At 40.5% G+C, this 20,800-nt stretch overlaps 1 protein-coding gene across 1 annotated transcript in view; it reads right to left on the bottom strand.

Moving 5' to 3' along the window:
* Positions 1–1,652: 1,652 nt before the first annotated feature.
* FAT4 (FAT atypical cadherin 4) overlaps positions 1,653–20,800 on the bottom strand; it is a 129,298-nt gene continuing 110,150 nt past the window's right edge. Inside the window, exons 11-17 of the mRNA XM_027659006.1 lie at positions 20,199–20,506; positions 16,003–16,088; positions 14,763–14,942; positions 13,612–13,736; positions 12,060–12,277; positions 7,181–7,442; positions 1,653–5,095 (exon numbers count right to left, since the gene is read on the bottom strand). Of these exons, the coding sequence (XP_027514807.1) occupies positions 3,231–5,095; positions 7,181–7,442; positions 12,060–12,277; positions 13,612–13,736; positions 14,763–14,942; positions 16,003–16,088; positions 20,199–20,506 (3,044 nt within the window). The 3' untranslated portion in view covers positions 1,653–3,230. The remainder of the gene's footprint in view (positions 5,096–7,180; positions 7,443–12,059; positions 12,278–13,611; positions 13,737–14,762; positions 14,943–16,002; positions 16,089–20,198; positions 20,507–20,800) is intronic.

Below are 20,800 nucleotides of genomic sequence, written 5' to 3'. Positions count from 1 at the left end.
CTGTGCACGACAGTGAGCAGTGCAGACTATTTTTCTTTCCACATATTTATGACTTATAACATGTCCTAGATCTTGAAACAGGACCGTGTAGTTCTGCTGATGAACCCGGGGAATAATGCAGCTCCCTCCCTCAAAACTAGTAATTTCGGATGTTTGCTTCGCATGATTCACTTGGAACTCTTTGTTGATCCTCATCATGAAAGAATTATAAAAAAAAAGGCAGAAATGGATCATATGTTTAAGTGTCAAAAACATTTCTATGCTTTCAGAAACAGAGAAACAAGGAAACCAGTAAAAGACACATTTGTCTACCATAAAGTGTCAAAATTTAGACAAATGCACTACAACTCGACAAACTGTAAACTCTTTTGAAATTATGAAATAAACTTTGTGTAAGTCAACATTGCATATTATTTTCCTTTAGCAAAAGTTTTTGATAATTTCAGAGTGCTTAACTGGCATAATGCAGCTCTCAGTGTGTTTGGTGTTACATTTAAAAGCTTTCATTTGTTAAAGTTTTCATGTGTTATTAAAATCACTGCTTAGATGTGGTACAGTTTGTATTAAAGGATAATATTCAAGCTAAACATACAGCTTTTTAACAGATGTTTAATTACAGCAGCTTCTCAAACTCTGAAATCACTTGTGGATCTCATGTTACTTCAGATGAAACTACTTACATACCAACGTGGCTACTTTGGCCCATTATCTTCTCACTTTTTTGGGGCATGATGAAGTCAGCAGCACTTTTAGCCAAAAAGAGCTGGTTCCTTATTGCCAGTTTTGAGACAAGCTGACCAAAATAAACTCTAAACCAAATGGGTAACAGATAAAACGCCCTCAAATTTTTATACTTTTTCTAAGTTCTTTACACAAAATATCACCAACTCAAAGTATAACCTCAGAACTCACCTCTTGCCTGCAGCCTTAACTTTTTCACTCTCTGCGTTCTCCAACAAGTTGTCCAAGTATGATTTACTCTCTTATAAATATACAAGAATGCAGTTATTTATTGTTCAACTGCTGCTTTATTATAGAAGGCTCTTGTTCTCACACTCCTCACTACCTATGTATGGGAAAGCTTCAGCTTGGAGCAGAGGTGGAAATCTTGGTTAAAAAATGTAAAATTGCCCCTAATAAACCCTTATGGACTGAAATACAGTTTTTATTATGTTATCAGGAATATCAAAGTGGATTTGGTACTTTTTGACATTATCTTAGGCTTAACAACCTCATGTTACCAACTGTTCTCCATCTTCCTGAGATAGGTGAAGCCAAATCATAGTGAGATCAGCCATGAAATAGAAGAGGGATGGGCCAAAGGCTCCTCTCACCCCTGGTCAAATCCACCCCTTTGCAAGGAACAACTGCACTGGACTCAGTGGGACTTCTTGAAGTGCACTGGGTTCATGCTGCCCCTCTGCAGGGAGAGTAATTTAATTTCCAAAGTGATACTAGTGCTGCCTTCATTTTGAATGAACCCCAAATGTGTAATTTTACATCATCACCTTGATTCTCAAAGCCTATTTTCTGGATAAAAAGATTATATATCTTAAAAAGCTTTTAACTTAAACCCCAAAAGAGAAGATGAAGGAGTGAAAAGTAGAGAGAGAGAGAAAAGACAAAAGGTTACCAATAACACACACTAAGGATTTTAAATAAATATTTTAATTCTATTATTGGCATTTACAGGTAGAAAGCATACAGTATGTTACAATTTTATCAAAATGTGAAAAATATGGATGTTACATAAGTAACAAATGTAAAAAAAGTATTTTTCTTACCTTCCCTGAAAGTAAGAAAACTATTCAGCATAGGAAAATATTGATATAAAAACACAGCTTAGGTAAAAAAAAAAAAAATTGAAGTTTTTACACAGTACAATAGGTTCATCAGATCTGCATGAAGATGTAAAGACTTTGTGGGGTTCTATTTTACCTAAAACTTTAGGGAACTGGGGACAACTGGTAAGCTACATTAATGAATCTACAAGTAGTTTTCCCTCATATCTGCTCCAAAATGCTAGAGTGCAGTAATTTTCTATACAATAAATAATTCTTCAAAGTTTTCATCACAGAAAATCACAGAATGTAGAAAATGCCACTCCAAGGTCACAAAGGCAAGGCAGTGCTTTAATAATAATTATGATAATACTTATTATAGTGCTTTATAATGTCGAAGCACTTCAGATGAGTTAAACTAATTAGTCCTCACACCACCCCTGTGAGGTAGGGGAGTAAGTGTTGTTCCTACCTTTCCATAGTGCAGATGGGAAACCAGAATCAGGGGAGAAGCACAGACTGCAGCAGCAGCACAGGCGAGATGAGAGGCCAAGAGATGTGGGACTTGAGAGGTTTTTCCCTTGCTCTTGCTGCTGCGAGCCAGGGTGCTGGGCTGGGCTGACAAATGCCCATCACTCCCCTCCCATGGGAAGCACTGAGGGGGGCAGGAAGGGACCAGGGTTAAGTAAGCATCCCCAAAAATTCATAGAGATTCAGAAGCTCTCACACAACTTTGTCAAAAAACCAAAACAAACAAAAAAAAAAAAAGAAAAAGAAAAAAGAAAAAGAAAGAAACCTGAAACAAACAAATAGACGAACTGAAAAGGAAAAAAACTCCTAAAGTGCTGACTGGCTTGAGCTGCTTCTAGCACCTCTTGTATGGAATAAGACTTACAGCACTGTTGCCAGCAATTATTCAAGCTGCTTTCATCCATAAAGTCACATGTGAGCAACTGCAGGATATGGTAACTACATTTTCTGAGACACCTTACTACTGTTATTCCTTCATTCACCATCTTTCTTCCACACACTTCTTAAGGAAAATTAAATCCTCAATATTCTTGCATCGTAAAACATGTTAGTATTTGGAGACAATATGCACATCCTTCACAATTAAAACAAAAAAAATTAGTTCATTTTCAGAACAAAGCATTATTAATTTAAGAATCATGAACCAAACAATGGGAAACAGGAAACCCTTTCCAAAGGCTGCATGCCGAATATCTGGTTTGCAAATACAATGCATGCAGGAGAAATAAATTCATCCAAGCATAATTAAATTAAAACTGTTTTCAAGTCTCTTTCAGCAGCATAATGGTTATTATTTTTAAAGTCTCCTCCATCCAAACTGGCCTGGGGTTCAGATGCTGACCTTGGCTTTTCTACAACCATATAATGGTTTGACCAGCCCCTGTGGTTTTGCACTGTGGCAATACCAGGAGATAAAGCCTATACATATTGTTCTGCTTCCCCCTCCTTGGAAACAGGCTTTATTGTACCACCTTTGCCGTCTTCACTCGCTGCTGCTGCTGCTTTTTCAGGAAGAGATGCCAAATCTTTGAAAACATCCACATAATGCCCAAAGCCTGGGCCCCAGTTCAAGAGGTTGTCCCAGTTGAAGTTTCCTGCTTGCTGCCCCAGCTTCACGGGCAGGGAGCTCTCCCCGGCCCCGGCTGCCTGTGCCCCCACGGGCCCCCCCTCGCCGCGGCGGCCAGGGTAGCGCCGGGGTTTCAGCCTGGAGCCGTAGTTGTCCTCGTCATCCGCATCAGACTCATTGACCTGGGATAACTTGGGCATTCTGGAGGTGTACGTCACAGGCTTATCCCTGTCGTACTCCATCTCCGAGCAGGTGAAGGACTCGTGGGAGTCACTGTCGGAGGAGGACTCGGGAGCGGGAATTCCATCGGCCGGGTTCCTTGTCCGGGACAGAGGCCTTCTGCAGTCCTCCTCTGAGGAGGACCGGCCATGGTCTGCACTGCAGATGCTGGGGTTTCTGGGGCGAGGTGTGTTCAGTCTCTCCACCTCTTCAATGGACAGCCCAACTGGAGGAACAGACTCCAGAGGGATCTGCCCAATGGGCTGCTTCAGGCGACTTCCTGGTCGGGAGCTGTGGCTCGCCATGGTCTGTGGACTCTTACTTCTTCTCCCCAGTCGAGTGGCATAGTTAAAAATGCCAGGCTGGCAGACATCGTTGTGCATCTCCAGCGGGCTCCCTTCCCTTATGGCGAGGTGCAGCTCTCTTGCTGGGCTGTGCCTGTAGAATGTCGATGATTTGGAGAAGGGTGCAGGACTGTGCCGAGAGAGGGGGTTGGGAGTAGGGCATGCTGAGTGACTTAAAGATGTTGTTCTCAAACCCTGCCCATAGGCGGGCTGGTAGGTCAAGCTGCTGGCTCCCAGGGGCATGGGGGACTGCCGTGCGAAGCCCAGCGGGCTGTGCCTCTGGATGGAGAACTTGGGCGTGTGGCTCCGAAACTGCTTGTAGTGCTGGATGATGTCGGCATCCGAGGGGGCGATGCTGCTGGCATTGTCGATGTCGTAGTGCTCGATCTCGGGCTCGGGGGATGCCAGTGGGGCGCTGGGGATCGTCTCCGTGGCATGCGGGATGTCGGTTTCATCATAGATGAGATATGGGTTTTCTCTTTCGATTATATCAGGTTTTGGGTTCCCTTCAGGCTGCTTCCTGACAGTCATGTCATCACCGTAGGGTGGGATGTTGTCAGGGTCATCAAAAGCCACGTTCTCACTCCCTTTCTTCTTCTTCTGCTTTGTTTTCTTCTCCTCTTTTGGCCCTTTTGACTTCTTTCCTCGGCACTGGTTGCAGAGGATGAGGCTAAGGACCAGCAGTGCCAGGACTGTTGCGCAGCTGCCCACGATGGCCGGCACGGCCCAGAGAGGAAGGGACAGCTCGGTGGGGTGTGGGGACGGGAGGCAGATGTGGCCACCATTGATCCCCGCTCTGCACTCATGGCCAGGGGTACACGAGACCCCCAGGCAGGCCACCACCGTCTCGCACGTCCGTCCCGCATATGCCTCGGGGCAGCTGCAGGTGAAGCTGGCGTGCGCTGCGGGCTCACAGCTGCCTCCGTTCTGGCAGGGGCTGGAGGCACAAGCTCCCGGTGGGACGCACTGGTAGGCGTACCAGCGGTTGATGCACATCAGGTCGCCCCAGCAGGGACTGCTGGCACAGATATTGGGGCCGCGGCAGCCGATCTTGACCGAGGGGTCTGTTTTGGAAAGCGTGGCGAGGCTGTGCTTGCCAGCGAAGGGAAGGCTCTCCCCACCATACTTGATGTAGGAAATGCAGCCATCAAAGCCTAGGAGAAAAAGCAACAGTCATGTCAGGACCTGAAGACTGAATGTGCACTGTCAACAGTGCAGTACAGGCTCCACTGTTCACCAAACAAGCCAAGAATTCAAATGGTTACCAGAGAAAAAGATCTAGTCTAATAGTACTTAATGTCTTGAAATTGAATTTGAACAAATATGCCTTCTAGTGACTTCATTCAATATACTGAAATGCCTTTGTTTCCTAATTTTCCCATATTTCTAAAACTTCCTATCATCTCCACAGAGAAATCTGTATGCAGCTGGCTTGGCTGTGCTAGCACCAAACATTATCTGGATGCTTCAGCTAAACCTCCTGCCTTACTGTCTCCTACATTCATGACGATACTTTCGTATCTCTGAATCTCAAGTGACCTTTTCCCAAACTTCCCATACCCCGGTTGTTGTGCTACTCTACAACGAATTTTAGTGCTGTGAGACCTCAGGGAGATGGAATTATCCCCAGGCTCTCTGGGGTGGTTGCATGGAAAATCCAGCCTTTTGCCAATCTCATAATTCTCTGTGTTCTCCAGACTTAATTCTTTCTTCAAGGGTTTTAAGGCAGTGATACCTTATGCTGATCTCTGCTTGGACCTGTGGCAAAATGGTACACAGAGATGGGTTCTACGGGTTTACTCTGTCATGAAATAGCACACCAGAGTCATATGAGATTATATTAAAGGTTTATAATCTTCAGATTTAGGTTCATGTGGGAGCCAAAGCAAAAATGATGATCACCCTGCTGCACAGTTGGTGATCCCTTGCAGCAGTGATTTGATAAACAGCAATGAGGAATTCAGCAGATCTACCCAGGTTTGAAAATGTTATTGGACACACAGCTTCACAGCCCTGGAACTGTAACCCACGTATGTTTTTGTCTGCCTTTAACGGTACTGCAGATATTTTTGACTCTGAGTTCATGCAGAGTTTTATACCACCCCTTGTAAATCCTTGGTATGTCGTACACAATGTAATCCAATATTAAAATAAAATCAAATCATATGAATATGACATTTTGGATTGTGTGCTCTTAATGGAAGCCAGACATTCCTAATTTGTCTGCCACAGCGTTGGGCAGTGGTGAGAAGTTAGTGTCCCCAATTTTCTTTGTTCCAGCTTTCCTACAAGCCTCTGATTTTTCCATGCACATGCTGCTCATAAAACATACATGTAAAAAGGATAAAGGTCATCTCAGCATCCATATGATTTCATAACACATTTCAGACAAATTCACAATACACAAGTGTAAAGTGTGAATTTGCTCCACTCAAAAATACTTTATCTGGTCACAAATCATGAAGTCAGGAACATTTTTTGATATAAAAACTCCGCGAAATCTACATATACATTGTCTGGACTATCTCACATTTTGCAGCTAAAAATCACTTCCATCTTTACTTAGCACCAGGGGAATGATATCAAATATGTGTTATCGACTTCTTTTGCCAGGGTTTAAGACAGTTGCTTTAACTCTTAAGGGAGACTGATTTACTTCTTAACAGCTAGATGTTGGTCAGAGGGTGATTCCTTATTGTCCTTGTTTTCTGTTGCTCAGAAATAAATCCTATTCTTCATTTGACAACAGGATAAAGCAGGAGGAAGGTGGAGTTTCAGAAAATATTTTAGTCATAATAATAACAGGCTAAATCCTACTGTACTTACCAAACCCTTATGGAGACAAAGTTTCCATTTAGCATTTTTGCCTAAATGAAAGCTTTGCCTTGGTTTTCCAGATTCTGACCCAGGTAAAGAATAGATCCTTTTTTTTTCTCCATTAGGATAACAAAATTATAGCAACTGATGTACAGACAAGTAACCAAAGCCACCCCCCCATCTCCAAAAAGCCCTGCAGATGGAGTGCCTGCTTTTGGAAACAACAAGCCTGCAGTGTGTACTGAAGGAAAAAAGTCTGTAACCCTTACTCATTCAATTTGCAGTTTTTCTGGCAAAGGATGGATGTACACTAATTACTGATGAAGAATTATAGTACTTTGGGTAACCTTAAAGCAAACAGAGACTCTTTGTTCAAATGTGCTTATGTGCACTATATAAAAATCAAGTGGAACAAAAATTACCTGCAACTGTGCTCTTGAAAGGTTGGCTTGATGGGATTCCTCCCAAAGAAATGGTAAGGACATCTAGGCCCCCAAAGTCCTGGGTGGCGTGGAGAATGTCTCGGTTGTGGGTCTTGTCGACTGACAGGATGGTGGCAGACCCGTTCTTCTCAAGGAGGACTGAGTGCCACTGACCATCTGCAGTGTACACCTCGGGGATGTTCCGTTCCACCTTCCCAGCAACTCCAGCATCCGATATGTAATGCACTTTCCCACCTTTTATCTGAGCAGAAGAACACATAATGGATAATTCTAACATCATATTGCATAACAACTCCTATACACACATCACCAATGTGATGCCTATTCAATACAGTTACATGTGGCTTTGGTGTAATAGAAAGCTGGGGTGTATTTTCTTCCAAAGAATTTTTTTGTACTAAAAATGCATTAATCATTTAGTACTGAATATTTGGCCAGAACTAAATACATCACATGTAGAAACCTCTGCAGAAATATCCCATCTACATCTTACACTCATTCCCTGCCTAATATCATAAGAGAAAAACCTATTGAGAAGCCAGTTATAGGACATGCACATGACAAAACATTTTAACCAATAAACTAATAATTCTTCCTCCTTCTTCAAGGCAAGTGTGGAAAATGCTTTGCAGAGTGAGCAGATTGTCCTTGCCCAAAAATCTTGCATCTAGTTTTCATTATGACACAATAGGAATGTATAAGGCATGGTAGGGTTTGAGCAAGAATTCCATTTAATATCTGTTTTTACTGCTAATTTGTATTTTGTAGAAAACCACTTGTATTTCAGAAAACTTCCTGAAAAGCTCCAAAGTGCCTTATTTTGGGCAAATTTTCAAATGGTGCTTACTTGAGCAAACTGCTTTAAAACTTGCGAGCTGTCAGGAAAAAAAAAAAGAACATTTTGGCTTTTCCTCTAGGAATGACGCCTCGCAATTCTACTGAATCATGAGATGCAGGATTTCAAACCTCTTATTATAATCCCAAAATGAGATCAGTGCAAATTCTGCATTTAAGATATAGGAGCTTAAAAAGAATCCCTAAAATCCAAGCCTGCCACTTTCTCAAATATTGCATAAATTTGGGTATATCAGCTGATGTCCTAAGGGTGTACAGACTTGTGCAAGCTCATACACGGTGGCTCTTGTTGCAAGTTTCCTTCCATGCTCTGCATGTTAAATAAAACAACTGCTTTCCACCCTGTGTTCCTCACTGCAGCTCTATCAGTGCGTGACCTGTAACATGAATGTGTAGAACGTGCACACACACAGTCCAGCAAAGCCCCAGGTTTGCTGAAAGCTCTCAAAGCCTTGCATCCTTTGTTCCAGGAAAAATAATGTTCACCTGGGAAGAACTGTGAGGTGACACACCGGCTCCAAGAATGCTGCTCTCTTTTCCAGAAACTGTTAAATGTTCTGGATTCACTTCTTTAGTGATGCAAGCTGAGCACTTTGTTCATACACTTCTGAGCACTTTGTTCATACACCAGCTTTAATACAGCTGTAAGACCACGCTCATGTCTTGGCAGCAGCCTGAATGAATGCATCTAGCACGTATTCATTTATGAATGCAATAATTTGGATTATTTGAAAATGGATTCTTTGAGGGCCTCTTTGACAAAGCTGCCCTCAGAGACGATGCTTTTGTTACTGGTAAACACAAGTGGCATATGTTAAACTATCACACAGCCCACAGGAAATCCTACATTTCGAAATGCAGCAACAAAGATTATTGTAAAATACTAAACACCATTTTCCATAATCATTTATAAAAAGATTAACTGAGTCGAATATATACACATATTTATGTCTGCAGCCTGTAACTGGATTGTTAGTCTTATCTTGTCTTTTATGCTCCATAAAAATACCTCCTTGAATTTTGGTCTTTATGTAAACAGAAAGAAATACACCATATCAGACAACACCCTCCAAGCTTAAGGGAAGACTGAGCACAGCATGGTAACTTTTAATTCCACTTTAGAAAAGAACTGTAGAATTATTTACCTGTCAACAACTGATATTTTCCATACTGATTTATGACTCTTTATTTCTGTTTCTTTAAAATTGCATGTGACTAATGCTAACAGACTCACAAATAACATACGAGGGGCATTTGGAAAAGAAAATTTCCAGAGACAAGACTGGTCCATAAATTCTTCGAGCAGGAAGAAATAAGGAATGTTCTTCTTGGTTCCTTGAAGCAGAACATATTTCTAAATTTGAAACAAATGCTGATGCTGACAGTATTGAGAAACACCCATTTCTCGGTTTTATTTAAATGGCTGAGCAACTGAAAAGTAAAATATAATGAAAAGAATGAACCACTAAAGCAAACATATTCCTAACTACAAGGATGATTCAGTTGTACTAATATTCCAAGTCCCATTTACTGAACAAATTGTTTTTCATTTGTCTTTAAACTGAGCACTAGCCCTTACAGATCTATAGCTCACTGAATGAGATATCACTTAAAAGGGTTGTGTTCTGATTAATTTCTGCAACTTGGTATGTGCATAGAACCACAGAATGGCTTAGGTTGGAAGGGACCTTAAAGATCATCCAGTTCCATCTCCTCTGCCATAAGCAGGGACGCCTTCCACTAGACCAGGTTGCTCAGAGCTCCATCCAACCTGGACTTGAACACCTCCAGCGATGGGGCATCCACAATTTCTCGGGAAAACCTGTGCCAGTGTCTCACCACTCTCACATATGAGTACGTTAGCTGTAATCTGTAATCCACCTTCTCTACCCTTACAATTCATAGATCTTAGAACTCCATTTATGCTAATTTAATCTGATTTCAGATGAGATTTCCAGATAAAGCAAGACAGGCAATTTCACCTTTAACCTGCTTTATTTATTCCATTATTTCTAACTGAATTACCTACAATGTGTATTTGTAGGAAAATAAGACGTGACAAGGAGCTTTAGTAATAAGGAAACCCCCACATTCTTCCTTGCTGTGGGTTTTGGAGGAAGCATTTTCCACCTGCATTTGACCATTATTAATGTAACCTGCAAAGGTTTGTATCTGTCTTGCATTAAGGATCCTTTTATATCATAAAGCCCTCTATTGGGTTCTTTGTGAGGAGTTTATATCCATCATTTAGTGACTCAAGTGCTCACAGTCTCAGTGGGTCTCATTTATTACCACTTCTCTGATTTTACCCCAATCCCAGCTACAGCAAAACTAATTAACTACAAGAGGAAAAATGTGGAGGTATGGAAGCAGCTACAGAACTTGTAGCTTTTCCCTAGCATAATTTAATATCAAAACCACATAGTAGGTCTTCTCTGAGTGCTCATACTGTGGATAATAAGCGTATTAAAAGACCCAAAACTCAAGTGATAAAATTATCTGTTTTGAAGACTGACAAGAGCTGGAAACAGAAGCCTCTAAAGGTCAACTTTTTTGCCAGGGGTGGACTGAGATGTCATGGAGATCTTCATGTGGGGTGGCTTCACTGGCGTCTTCGGCCACCACTGAGGGACGTACTTGTTGTGATACCTACTCGGGGTACAAACAGCAGTGCAGAAGCCACACTGCACTAACTACAGTTAAATTACTACAGTTTTACTAACTAGCATCATGTAGGATTTTTTTGGCAATAACCGGCACGCTGATGTTACCTCTCCTTCCTCAAACTTCTGCATCTGTTATGAGGCAAACCTTTGCTCTTTGCCCTTGCACAGCTGGGTCTGGGACTTGACACCCTCTGCTTGCTTGTATAACTTTACCAATATTAACAATGATCAGAGTGTTTGCATAAACACAGCACTAGTGCTTTCAGACAGGAAAGGCAACTCTCTTTTTTTTTAATAATGCTTGTAGAGCTCACCTAGCAAATGCTACTAGGGAGAAAAAGGCTTTTTCTCTCCGAAACTCAGAATAATGAGATCTTATCTGCTAATATGACTGAGGAAGAAACTTCTTATGAAATGATGTGGTAAAAGCATATGCCAGAGAAGTAGTGCAGACTTTCTTCTTAAACAGAGTTGACGTGTGAGGAAAGCTCCGTACCTCTGATCGGGCAGGTAGAGAATATCCATGGGGCTGCAGCTTAGAAAGTGTGAATTTCTGTATGAATTTCTTTAGAAGTCCGGGAAAAAAAAAACTTGGAAAGCCTTAGAGCAGTCAAGGAAACTTGGAGCTTACACCAACCCAATAAAGGGGCTTGCCAACATCACTGCTGTACTCATTTAGAGTTATGAGTAAATGGACTGAGTCATAGCCAGGAACTGAACCATCGCTTTCTCTTGAGAAAGGTTAACTCGTGCACCAATAAGCTCTTTGATAGAAAAAAAAAGAAAAGCAAACCAAAACAGTGTGGCATTTGAAGCATTAATTCAGCTATGTATCTCAAAATAATTTGATATTTACACTGGTCTATGAGTAATCTCATGAATTCAAGTTATCCTTCACTTCCTAGTTTGATAAGCATGAGCCATGTTAGTAGGAATTAACGAAAACTTTTTGGCAATTGTTTGCTAGCTTAAGGAGGGCCTGGGTTCAAGGCTCAAAAAGTCAGATGATAAAAGGCCAATAGTGAAATGATTTGTTCTGTAAAGTGTAATGATGATAATAACCATGGCAATGAGTAACATTCTTGCTGCCTTAAAACGGTCACTATTTGGAGTCTAGACAAAACTGATTAGACACAAAACCATCAAGATCTTCTGATACCTTGGCAAATAGCAAGGGAATTGTTGAGAAGATGAATGATACTGGAGCAGTGCCGAGGCTCAGTTAAAGGCCCAATATTTTATAAAAGAAACAGCAAGAGTAATGGAAAAACACGATTTTGATCCCTCTGCATGAGGCAGCCCAATCAAACCAAACTCAGCATTAGCTGTAATCTTACCTTCACGGTAGTGAAGTTGCTGCTTTCTTGGATGTGAAGTAAAACACCATTCTCGCTTCTTGTCCTGAACTTCACTTCCAAGTGTTCCACATTCGGGGGTCCCACGCCGGCGCCTCGAGCTCCCAGTCTCATCACGTAGTCTCGCTTCTTGTTTGGGCTCATGTGGTAGTCGAGTCGTCCTTTGCCTTCCAGTGATAAGGCGGTGTCAGCAGTGATATCTGGGATAAGGACAGGGACGTACTGAGTATGCAGCTCATTACAGCTCTAGCCATCCTGCCTCGTAATGACCATTTTGTCTCAGAGCACAGATCAAGTTCAGAGCAGGTCAGCTGGGAGAGCAGGACTGAATGGCAATTGCAGCCCCTCTGTTCTTTGGCTTCAACCAGAATGTGTATTTGAGAGTGGGAGTGTGCAAGTAATTTACTGCTGCTATCAGTCAATAGTAAATTAAAACTCGCTAGGGAACAAGTGAGGGAGTAGGGAAAAAAATTTGGCTCTCAGAACTGCAATTCCTTCCCAGGGATGTTACTGTTTCCATTACTGCAAGTAGAGTTTCATGATATATTGAACTCTAAGCTTTTCAGGGCAGAGATAATAACTTTCTATTTGTTATGGTATAAAAAAGTGAATAAAAAATGGCAGACCATTGACTACCAAATGCTGCTAAAATTATGGCTGAATTCTTTTGTAAAACAGCACAATAAAAACATATAAATCAGCTAAACAACAATGGGACATGTAAGAAAACAAAGCCCAGTCATTATACTACAACTACACGGAAATAAATCACTTTGCTCTCCTAGATGATTCCATATTGATTTACAGAGCTATTCCTATGAGAGTTAATAACCCTAGAGTGTAAATGCCTTGTTTCCATTTACATTTACAATATAATCTATGGTCATGCATATAATCTATGCATATAATCTATAGTCAATTTGATTAAAAGGACTTGAGTTTGGAGAGGCCATAAGCACATGAACACAACATTTACATGAAGGGGTTTTCACTTACCCTCTTAACTCCCCATAGCAGACAAATCCCTCCTATGGGATACCTTTATTTTAGTTACATACAGATTATACATTATTGGGAACCAGTAGTTTTAAATGAGTGCAAGTTGCCTTGAAACGCGACATACAGACCAGAAAAAAATATAGAATCATAGAATCGATTGGGTTGGAAAAGACCTCCGAGATCATCGAGTCCAATCCTTGGTCCAAATCCAGTCCATTTACTAGATCATGGCACTCAGTGCCACGTCCAATCTGCGTTTAAAAATCTCCAGGGATGGTGAATCCACCACCTCTCTGGGCAGCCCATTCCAATGCCTGATATGCATTTAAATTTTTGCTATTTTTAATTCGCAAAAGGACAATAGTCCATTGTGGACTTTTCCTTCAAAATTATTTAAGAGGCCAGCATGCTGCTTGTTTCCATTATTTTATAAAATTCATTATCCCATGGCCCTGAAAAGAAACTCCTAATGGCATTTGGTTAAGCCATAGTTAGGTGTACATTAAAGAGGAAGACAGTAAAGCCTCCTCCGTACATTTTTCACAGTGCTTTCCTGTCAGTCCATCCTTGCAGTGACACTGCTGCCACGACCAGTGATCGACACAGGTGCCACCATGTTGGCAGGGGCTGGTTGTGCAAGCACCTTCCAGTCTGGGACACCTGAAAGAAATCAGAGAAGTAGATGCTGAAGAATATGCTCATAAACTAGCAGAGAAAACATGCTGGGAAGCATCCTGCATTTGAATGGTACTCCTCTTCTTCCCCCCAGAGATGTAAAAATCGCTCTTTCCCCCCTCCCTGGAAGTGTTCAAGGCCATGTTGGATGGGGCTTTGAGCAATCTGGTTTAGTGGAAGGTGTCTCTGCCTATGACAGGGGAGTTGGAATGAGATGATCTTTAAGGTTCCTTCTAACCCACACCATTCTGTGATTCCAAGAATCTCCATAGGCAGTTCCTGTTTCAAAGCAGATCCCAATTTTCAGCGTCAAGTTGTAACAGTCTTACAAAAGAGAAAAGAATTCATTGACAGCCAAACTCCTTTTTCTGTTATGCCAGGGAGTAGAACCTCTTTTAGGTGCTTTTTATGCTGCAGACTGCCAGAGACTCTGTTTCACAATGAGCAGCACAAACCTGGGTGTTGAAAGAGGAAGGGTGAGCTAGGAAATTTGGATGGAGGACTGACATTATTGCTACGACTGTGACTTCAAACACTGCGCTGGAAAAAACAATAGAATCAGATAGTTCATCATTTATGAAAGATGACTCTGAGGATATGAGGGAAATTCAGTGATACTTGAGAGGCAAAGTGGTAGAACAGACATTGTGGATTAAAAGGAAATAAAAGGGACTAGAAGGTTAGCAAACAGTATGAGTACAGTCAAAACCAGGTGGAATTTATAAAGAAACCCAAGAACAGGGCTACTCAATTTCAGCCTGCAAAGCAACTTTAATAATCATTGGCAATAGAAATGTAATGATGTTGCTTTTTTGAAGCCTCTGTAATCTTTTGTGAACCTTTCATCCAAATTCCCTTTCTTCCTATATTTTTCCCACTTCACAATATATTCTACAGTAATTTTTTTTACAAGAATCTCTGACAGTGTCTGAATGGAATAGCATCTGACTTTCATGACAGCTTCCTTTATTGTAAATATGGTCCATTTGATACCACATATAGCAGACGTACTGATCTAAGATTCCTTGAGCTGTCAGAGCCTGGCTGGGCTCCAGGGGACGTCCGTTGACTGCAAACTCCATTATACAGCCCACAAAATCATGGCTTTCCACCTGTCCTCTCCTTTGAAGGATAGGCTCTATGGACCTGATGCCACCAACAGTAACTCGATTTGGTTGTACATCCAGAGTCCTATAAAAGAGTTGGAAAAATAACTAATCAGTATCAGACATTAAGATAGCAATGACAACCCATAAACTGCAACCATCAGCTACAGTCTGAGAATAAAGTTCCTCTTCCAAAATTTCTATTTTACGTTTAGAAGTGGACACAGAGAGATCAAAAGCACTTGAACTAACAGTTAAAATAGATATGACTCCAAATTCACATTCAGTAATTGCAAGTCAAAATTTCTATTTAATTGACTGAACAGTGTGCTTGAGATCATACTGAATAAGGCTTTCTACCCAAATATCATTTAGATTGTAGATGATATTTAAATAGCTGGAAGAAAGACTCATTGTTTTACAAAGATATAGCACCTCTGCTAGCAGGGAAAACGTATGTGACAGAAAATATGATTGTGATTATTGTAAGAAATTAGCCAAAGTGATTGGGATAAAAGTTATTCTTATCACCAAAGATGCAACAGAAAGGCTATGTAATTAGTTACAATAAACACCAGAAACAAAGTTTGTTTTTTTACTGACCAGTGTTTGCAAACTGAAAACTGTAAAAGACAACACCTGGAAATTACTGAAAACAATGACAAAGTAACTACTCCCAGTATTTTTTTAAAGACAGTAGTAATCATGTGATGTTGTTTCTTACATCTCTATAAGAAATGAGAGGTGAAGTTTAAAAAAAGAAATAAATACATGACCCCAAATCATTAGGCAATAGATCTTACTCCCTTTTACACCACAGTGCAGACTACCCATGGCCACACATTTCTCGAGTGCCACCACAGCCTGGGGACAGAGATGGAGTCAAGAACTGAGGATTTCTGAGCAAACCCTTTGTTATGATCAAACTCCATGCAGAAATGTAGCCTGAACCAGCAAGCAGCAGCACACAGAGAAAATTTAATTTGCTTCTGCAAAGATGGAAGGAAATGACACTTGGGAGCCTTATCATTACTCCAAATTTCTCTGGCTTTACAGGGAAATTTCTTTTTAATTTTACTTTTAATTTTAATATAAAAAAAAAATCCAAAACCCAAACTAACCCCACAAAATGAAGAATTATTTACCAGTCAGTTGAAACAGCAACATTGCTAACAGTGCAGTAGCCTGGCTCCTGATCCTCAGAGCAGGAATCCACAGTCAGGGATGCTGCCTGCAAAAGGTACACACACAAATATGCTGAATATTATACGATTGTAGTCCCCAACCACAATAAATATTTATGCTTAAAGATGTTATATCAGGGACTTAGCTAGAATGGAGCACTTGTACCAGCACAGCAAACACCGAGGTGTGGATTACTAACAGAGAGGGTGCCAATTGTCTGCTTCATACAGAGTCAACCAAAAACCAAGTTTTCAGATTTGGGTAGAGTTTCTTTGGTATTTGTTTGCTTTACTCCTTGAAACTGCAGTTATTTTGGCTCGAACCATATCCTACTCTTGATATGGTTCAAATAATCTGAACAGAAAGTTGCTCCCTCCAAACACAAAGGGCGTTCCTTCAGGGGCCTGATTGTGACATTAAACATATTGCTTGAACTTGATAAGAAGCATGTTCCAAAAGCTGGGAGTACAAACACTGAGGTTACTCATTAAAAATAATAACCTACCAGTCAAGAGAACTCAAAACCTAACCAAGTGGACCGGGGTAAGGCAACCCTTAGGCTGACAGGTCATGAGGGATGAGGGATCTCCACTTTGATAATGGAGAAGCATTTGGACACCCACAGTGGGACCAAGTTGATGTTTAGAGAAGTACCAGGCATCATCAGTGCTTAGAGCAGTCTTACTCTATATTTTTATTACTATTATTATTATCATCTCCAAGCCATCAAGTCCCAAGCAATGAAGTTGCCTCAGTCTGTTCTAGTGGAAGGTGTCCCTTCCCATGGCAGGGGTTGGAACGAGATAATCTTTAAGGTTTCTTCCAAGTCAAACCATTCTACGATTCTATGATTACCTACCTAAATCATTTACAGTAAAGCTACTCATGGCACATCTATTTGTAATCTCTGTAAGTCTAACTAAAGCTGTCACTAAAATCATGAAATAACTCCTGCTGATTTAAAAAGAAGTTTTTATTTTATTCCTTATTTAGCAAAGAATTGTCTCCACAGTGATTTATTAATAACAGATGCTCTGAAAAAAGAACAAAAACCAACCCTGAAGGTTAGTTATTCCTTAAAACAAATTTGCAGAAAAATAAACATAATCTCCAAATTGTACTTATTAGCTCCTCATGTTTCAACTAGATGTGTGGTACAGTTTTACAGCAAATTTAAATCAAATGCCACCTTTAAAAATGCCTGGGTTTGTATTTTGCTTTAGATTACTCTATAGGAGCTGAGCAAGCAGCAATAGCTATCAGTACGTCATTACTCTGCAGAGGTTTTTTCTACTGCCTGCAACGAAGTTCATTAACAACAGCCTGTTGAAATCCCCACAGATTGTCCATGCTATTTCCAAATACACACTGCAGGCTGACACACTATATTGACCAACTAAATTCGTAGCTCTTAGCCCTAAATCATGCCCTACAGGACGCCTAAATTGTCCAATTTGCTATTTTTAATGAAAGCTTATCTCGAATTTCTTTCCATAAATAACGAGCAAACTGCTTCTCCCAAGAAATGTCAGTCTGCAACTCCAAAGCAGATTATAGCCCCGTATAAATGAAACAATTCACGGAAAGAATAATAAGCTGGCTGCTCTGTATGCCATCACATGCATACATATTTTCCTTCAGAACATCAACAACAAAAACTGAAATGAGTTTTTTGTTCTTAGCTCAATCAGCATAATCTCCCTAACTTACATCGCTATGCGCTGTGCAAGCCAAGCTCCAACCCCAGCTGAAGGGCAGGATATTTGAGAATATATTTTCCTTGGACCAGAGTTCATACAATTTATTTTCTAATGTTAGTCAAATGTTCCTGCTTGTTACTTAAGCATTACTCTACAGTTACCTTGTTGCATTATGAAACTTTCTATCCTGTCACTCTGCAATAGCTCAGGACTGACAACTTAATGATTTTACCAGTTTCCGATAAAATCCCACTGTGCTGTAGGAAATGACAGATTTGGAATCCTGAAGGGGGGGCTATTTTATACAGTTTTGGACACCTGGGAGACATTTTTCCTGCAGCAGAAATATCTAAAACAAAGGTGATTCTTTTCACATACTGTGTTTGTAAACAGCTGACATTACTGAAAAGGTTTAAACATTAAAAAAAAAAAAAATCAGACAAAGGTATGGATTGTCTTAAATGTTTTCTTTCAGCCTGAAGGATTCATAGCTGAAATTTTCTGTAAATAGACCTGTTTATGTTATCTCTTCTTCTATAGTCCTCTGGCATATTGACAAGTAAAACATTTTCCTGCTCTATTTTTTTCTTAAGTGTACTTTATTTATTTGTTGCAATTTTTCCTGTGTGCTCCTATACTTAGGCACTTAAATCCTATTTATAGAAATATCAGGCTACTTTAGTTACTAAAATGGGAACCTGGTGCTTTTCAAGAGTAAGGTGCACCTTTGGGCTTTACCACTTGGAATCTGTGATACAAATTAAGTATCTGATACTAAGGCACATTAAACCAAAGTCATTGCTCAACATCACAATTATCCTTTATCTTGTTTGGATATATAACTCCTACAAACACAAAAAAATTGGATTTGCAAATTCAGCTGAAGACTGGATTCCATAGAACCCTTTATGTTTGAAAAGACCTTTAAGAGTCCAACTGTTAACCCAGCACTGTCAAGTCCACGACTAAACCATGTCCCTAAATGCCACATCTACACTTCTTTTGAATACCTCCAGGGATGGTGACTCAATCACTTCCCTGGACAGACTGTTCCAATGCCTGACAACCCTTTTGGGGAAGAACTTTTTCCCAATATCCAATCTAAACCTCCCCTGCTGCAACTTGAGGCCATTTCCTCTTGTCCTGTTGCTTGTTACTTGGGAGAAGAGACCAACACCCACAATAAATGGCGATTTTGGGTCTTGCACTATGAACAAAAATGCAGTTTCAGGCTCAAGATTCTTTTATGAGAGAACAAAAAATCATCATGTAGGAAGGTCATGAGACAACCCTGGTCCTACAAAGAAACCCAGACCACAAGGAAATACATCCTTCTGCTGTTCTTGGGACATTTGTACCGATGGACATCTCACCCTGGACCTGAAGCTCTTTGGCAACAGCACCTTCTTCTGCAGCAGTTCCTGATGGGAAATCACTACAAGGACTCAGGGGGAGCCACGCTGGCTAGAACAGTTTATTGTTTTTTATTCCCTACATAACTTCTAGCTTGAAATATATAAAACAAAAAGTGGAGCCCCAGTCATATATTACTCTTATATGACTTTAAATTCAAACATGGGAAGAATATGGGATTCCATTTCTGTCTGAGAAGGGAACTGTTGGGCAATAGTTAGTGATTATGGATGGCAAATAGATTTGGTTTCATTTCTAACTCAAACACTGTGAAGTCAAAAAGCTTGGCTTGAATTCAAAGAGCATTTGGTTTATGTTCTGCTTTAGAAATATTAAAAAAATCAGAGAAGAGGAATAGAAAACATTTACTGGAGAAAAAATGAAGGCAGGAGAGGGGTCAGAGTACTAGGCATATGGCAATCAGTTGTCCCAGTCCAGTTTTTGGTAGAGTTTCCTCCCCTCAGATGCTTTCTGGGGGACAAAAAGAAAAGTAACTTCCCTCCTTCCCCCCAAAAAATTCTCATAACATAGCACCTTTTAACTTTGTACACATAGGTTGCAGAGGAAATCCAGGCTTCCAGTCTGATGAGATTGCTAAAATCTCTGAATTAGCTCAAGGAGGTCAGGGAAGCCTGGAATTTTAAGTTTGTCCACTTCTATTTTCCAAATGTGGAGAAAAATTATTTTGAGGCTTTTTGTAGTTACTGTGGTTAATTAGCATTCCCTGATAATCATCCCTGTAATCTGCACCAGTTAATTAGCCTCATGCGTAGTCATCTATTTCATTAATTATTCCTAGTTCTCATTTTTCACATTGAGAGGTAAGGGCACTGCACATGTTTTTTTAATTATACTTTATCTTCATCATACTAAACAAACACCGTAGGGCTTTGAGTCAGCTAGAGTAAGACAGAAAGGAGGGAAGTTTATCCCAAAGCTGGAGGTTCTGCAGCAGACACAACGTTACTGATTTTATGTTCCTTGAGTGCACAGAGAAGCCAAAGTGATTTGGCTGATTTAATCCTCATTTTAGCATTTCTTACCATTCCAGCCCTCCTGGCAATGACTGTGTGGAATTGTCCATCAGACACCCTCTTAGCTGTGGTAAGCTTGTATGTGCCACTGCCAAGGTTGTAGGAAAATCTCAGCCTTTCTTCTACTATTTCCAGGGCCAGAAATTCTGCCCTCTCTCCGGTTTGGTTATCGTAGTTATACAACAACAAGGCATTACTTTTTATAGTGGCAAACTTTATATAGATGTAATTATTGTTTGGATCCATACTGGGAAACTCCATGTACGACAACTCTTCAAATCCATAGCTGTTCAGTTCACAATGATTCCCAAAAACACCTGTAAAATGAAAAGCAAAATCTGGAATCAGAGAGTTTTTTCCACCACTAAGCATTGTCCCAGAAACAAAGTATAGATGTGCTCTCAACATGGCTGTGATACATAAGCACTTTAAGGAACTCCAATGTATGATTAAAAACATACAGCTTGAACAGAAGAATGCTGTTATCCAGAGGTGGGTGTTGAGGTACATATATTAAACTTAAAAATCAAGTTACAAAGGACAGATACGTCTACTGAAAAGCGAAGTACATTTCACTGAGCTCTCTGGTTTCTTTAGAAAACAACAAAACA

The sequence above is a fragment of the Corapipo altera genome, unplaced genomic scaffold, assembly GCF_003945725.1.
Source record: "Corapipo altera isolate COAL_440 unplaced genomic scaffold, ASM394572v1 255, whole genome shotgun sequence".
Taxonomy (NCBI): domain Eukaryota; kingdom Metazoa; phylum Chordata; class Aves; order Passeriformes; family Pipridae; genus Corapipo; species Corapipo altera.
Note: the sequence above shows the minus strand (reverse complement) of the source record. Positions and strands in the feature narration are given on the sequence as shown.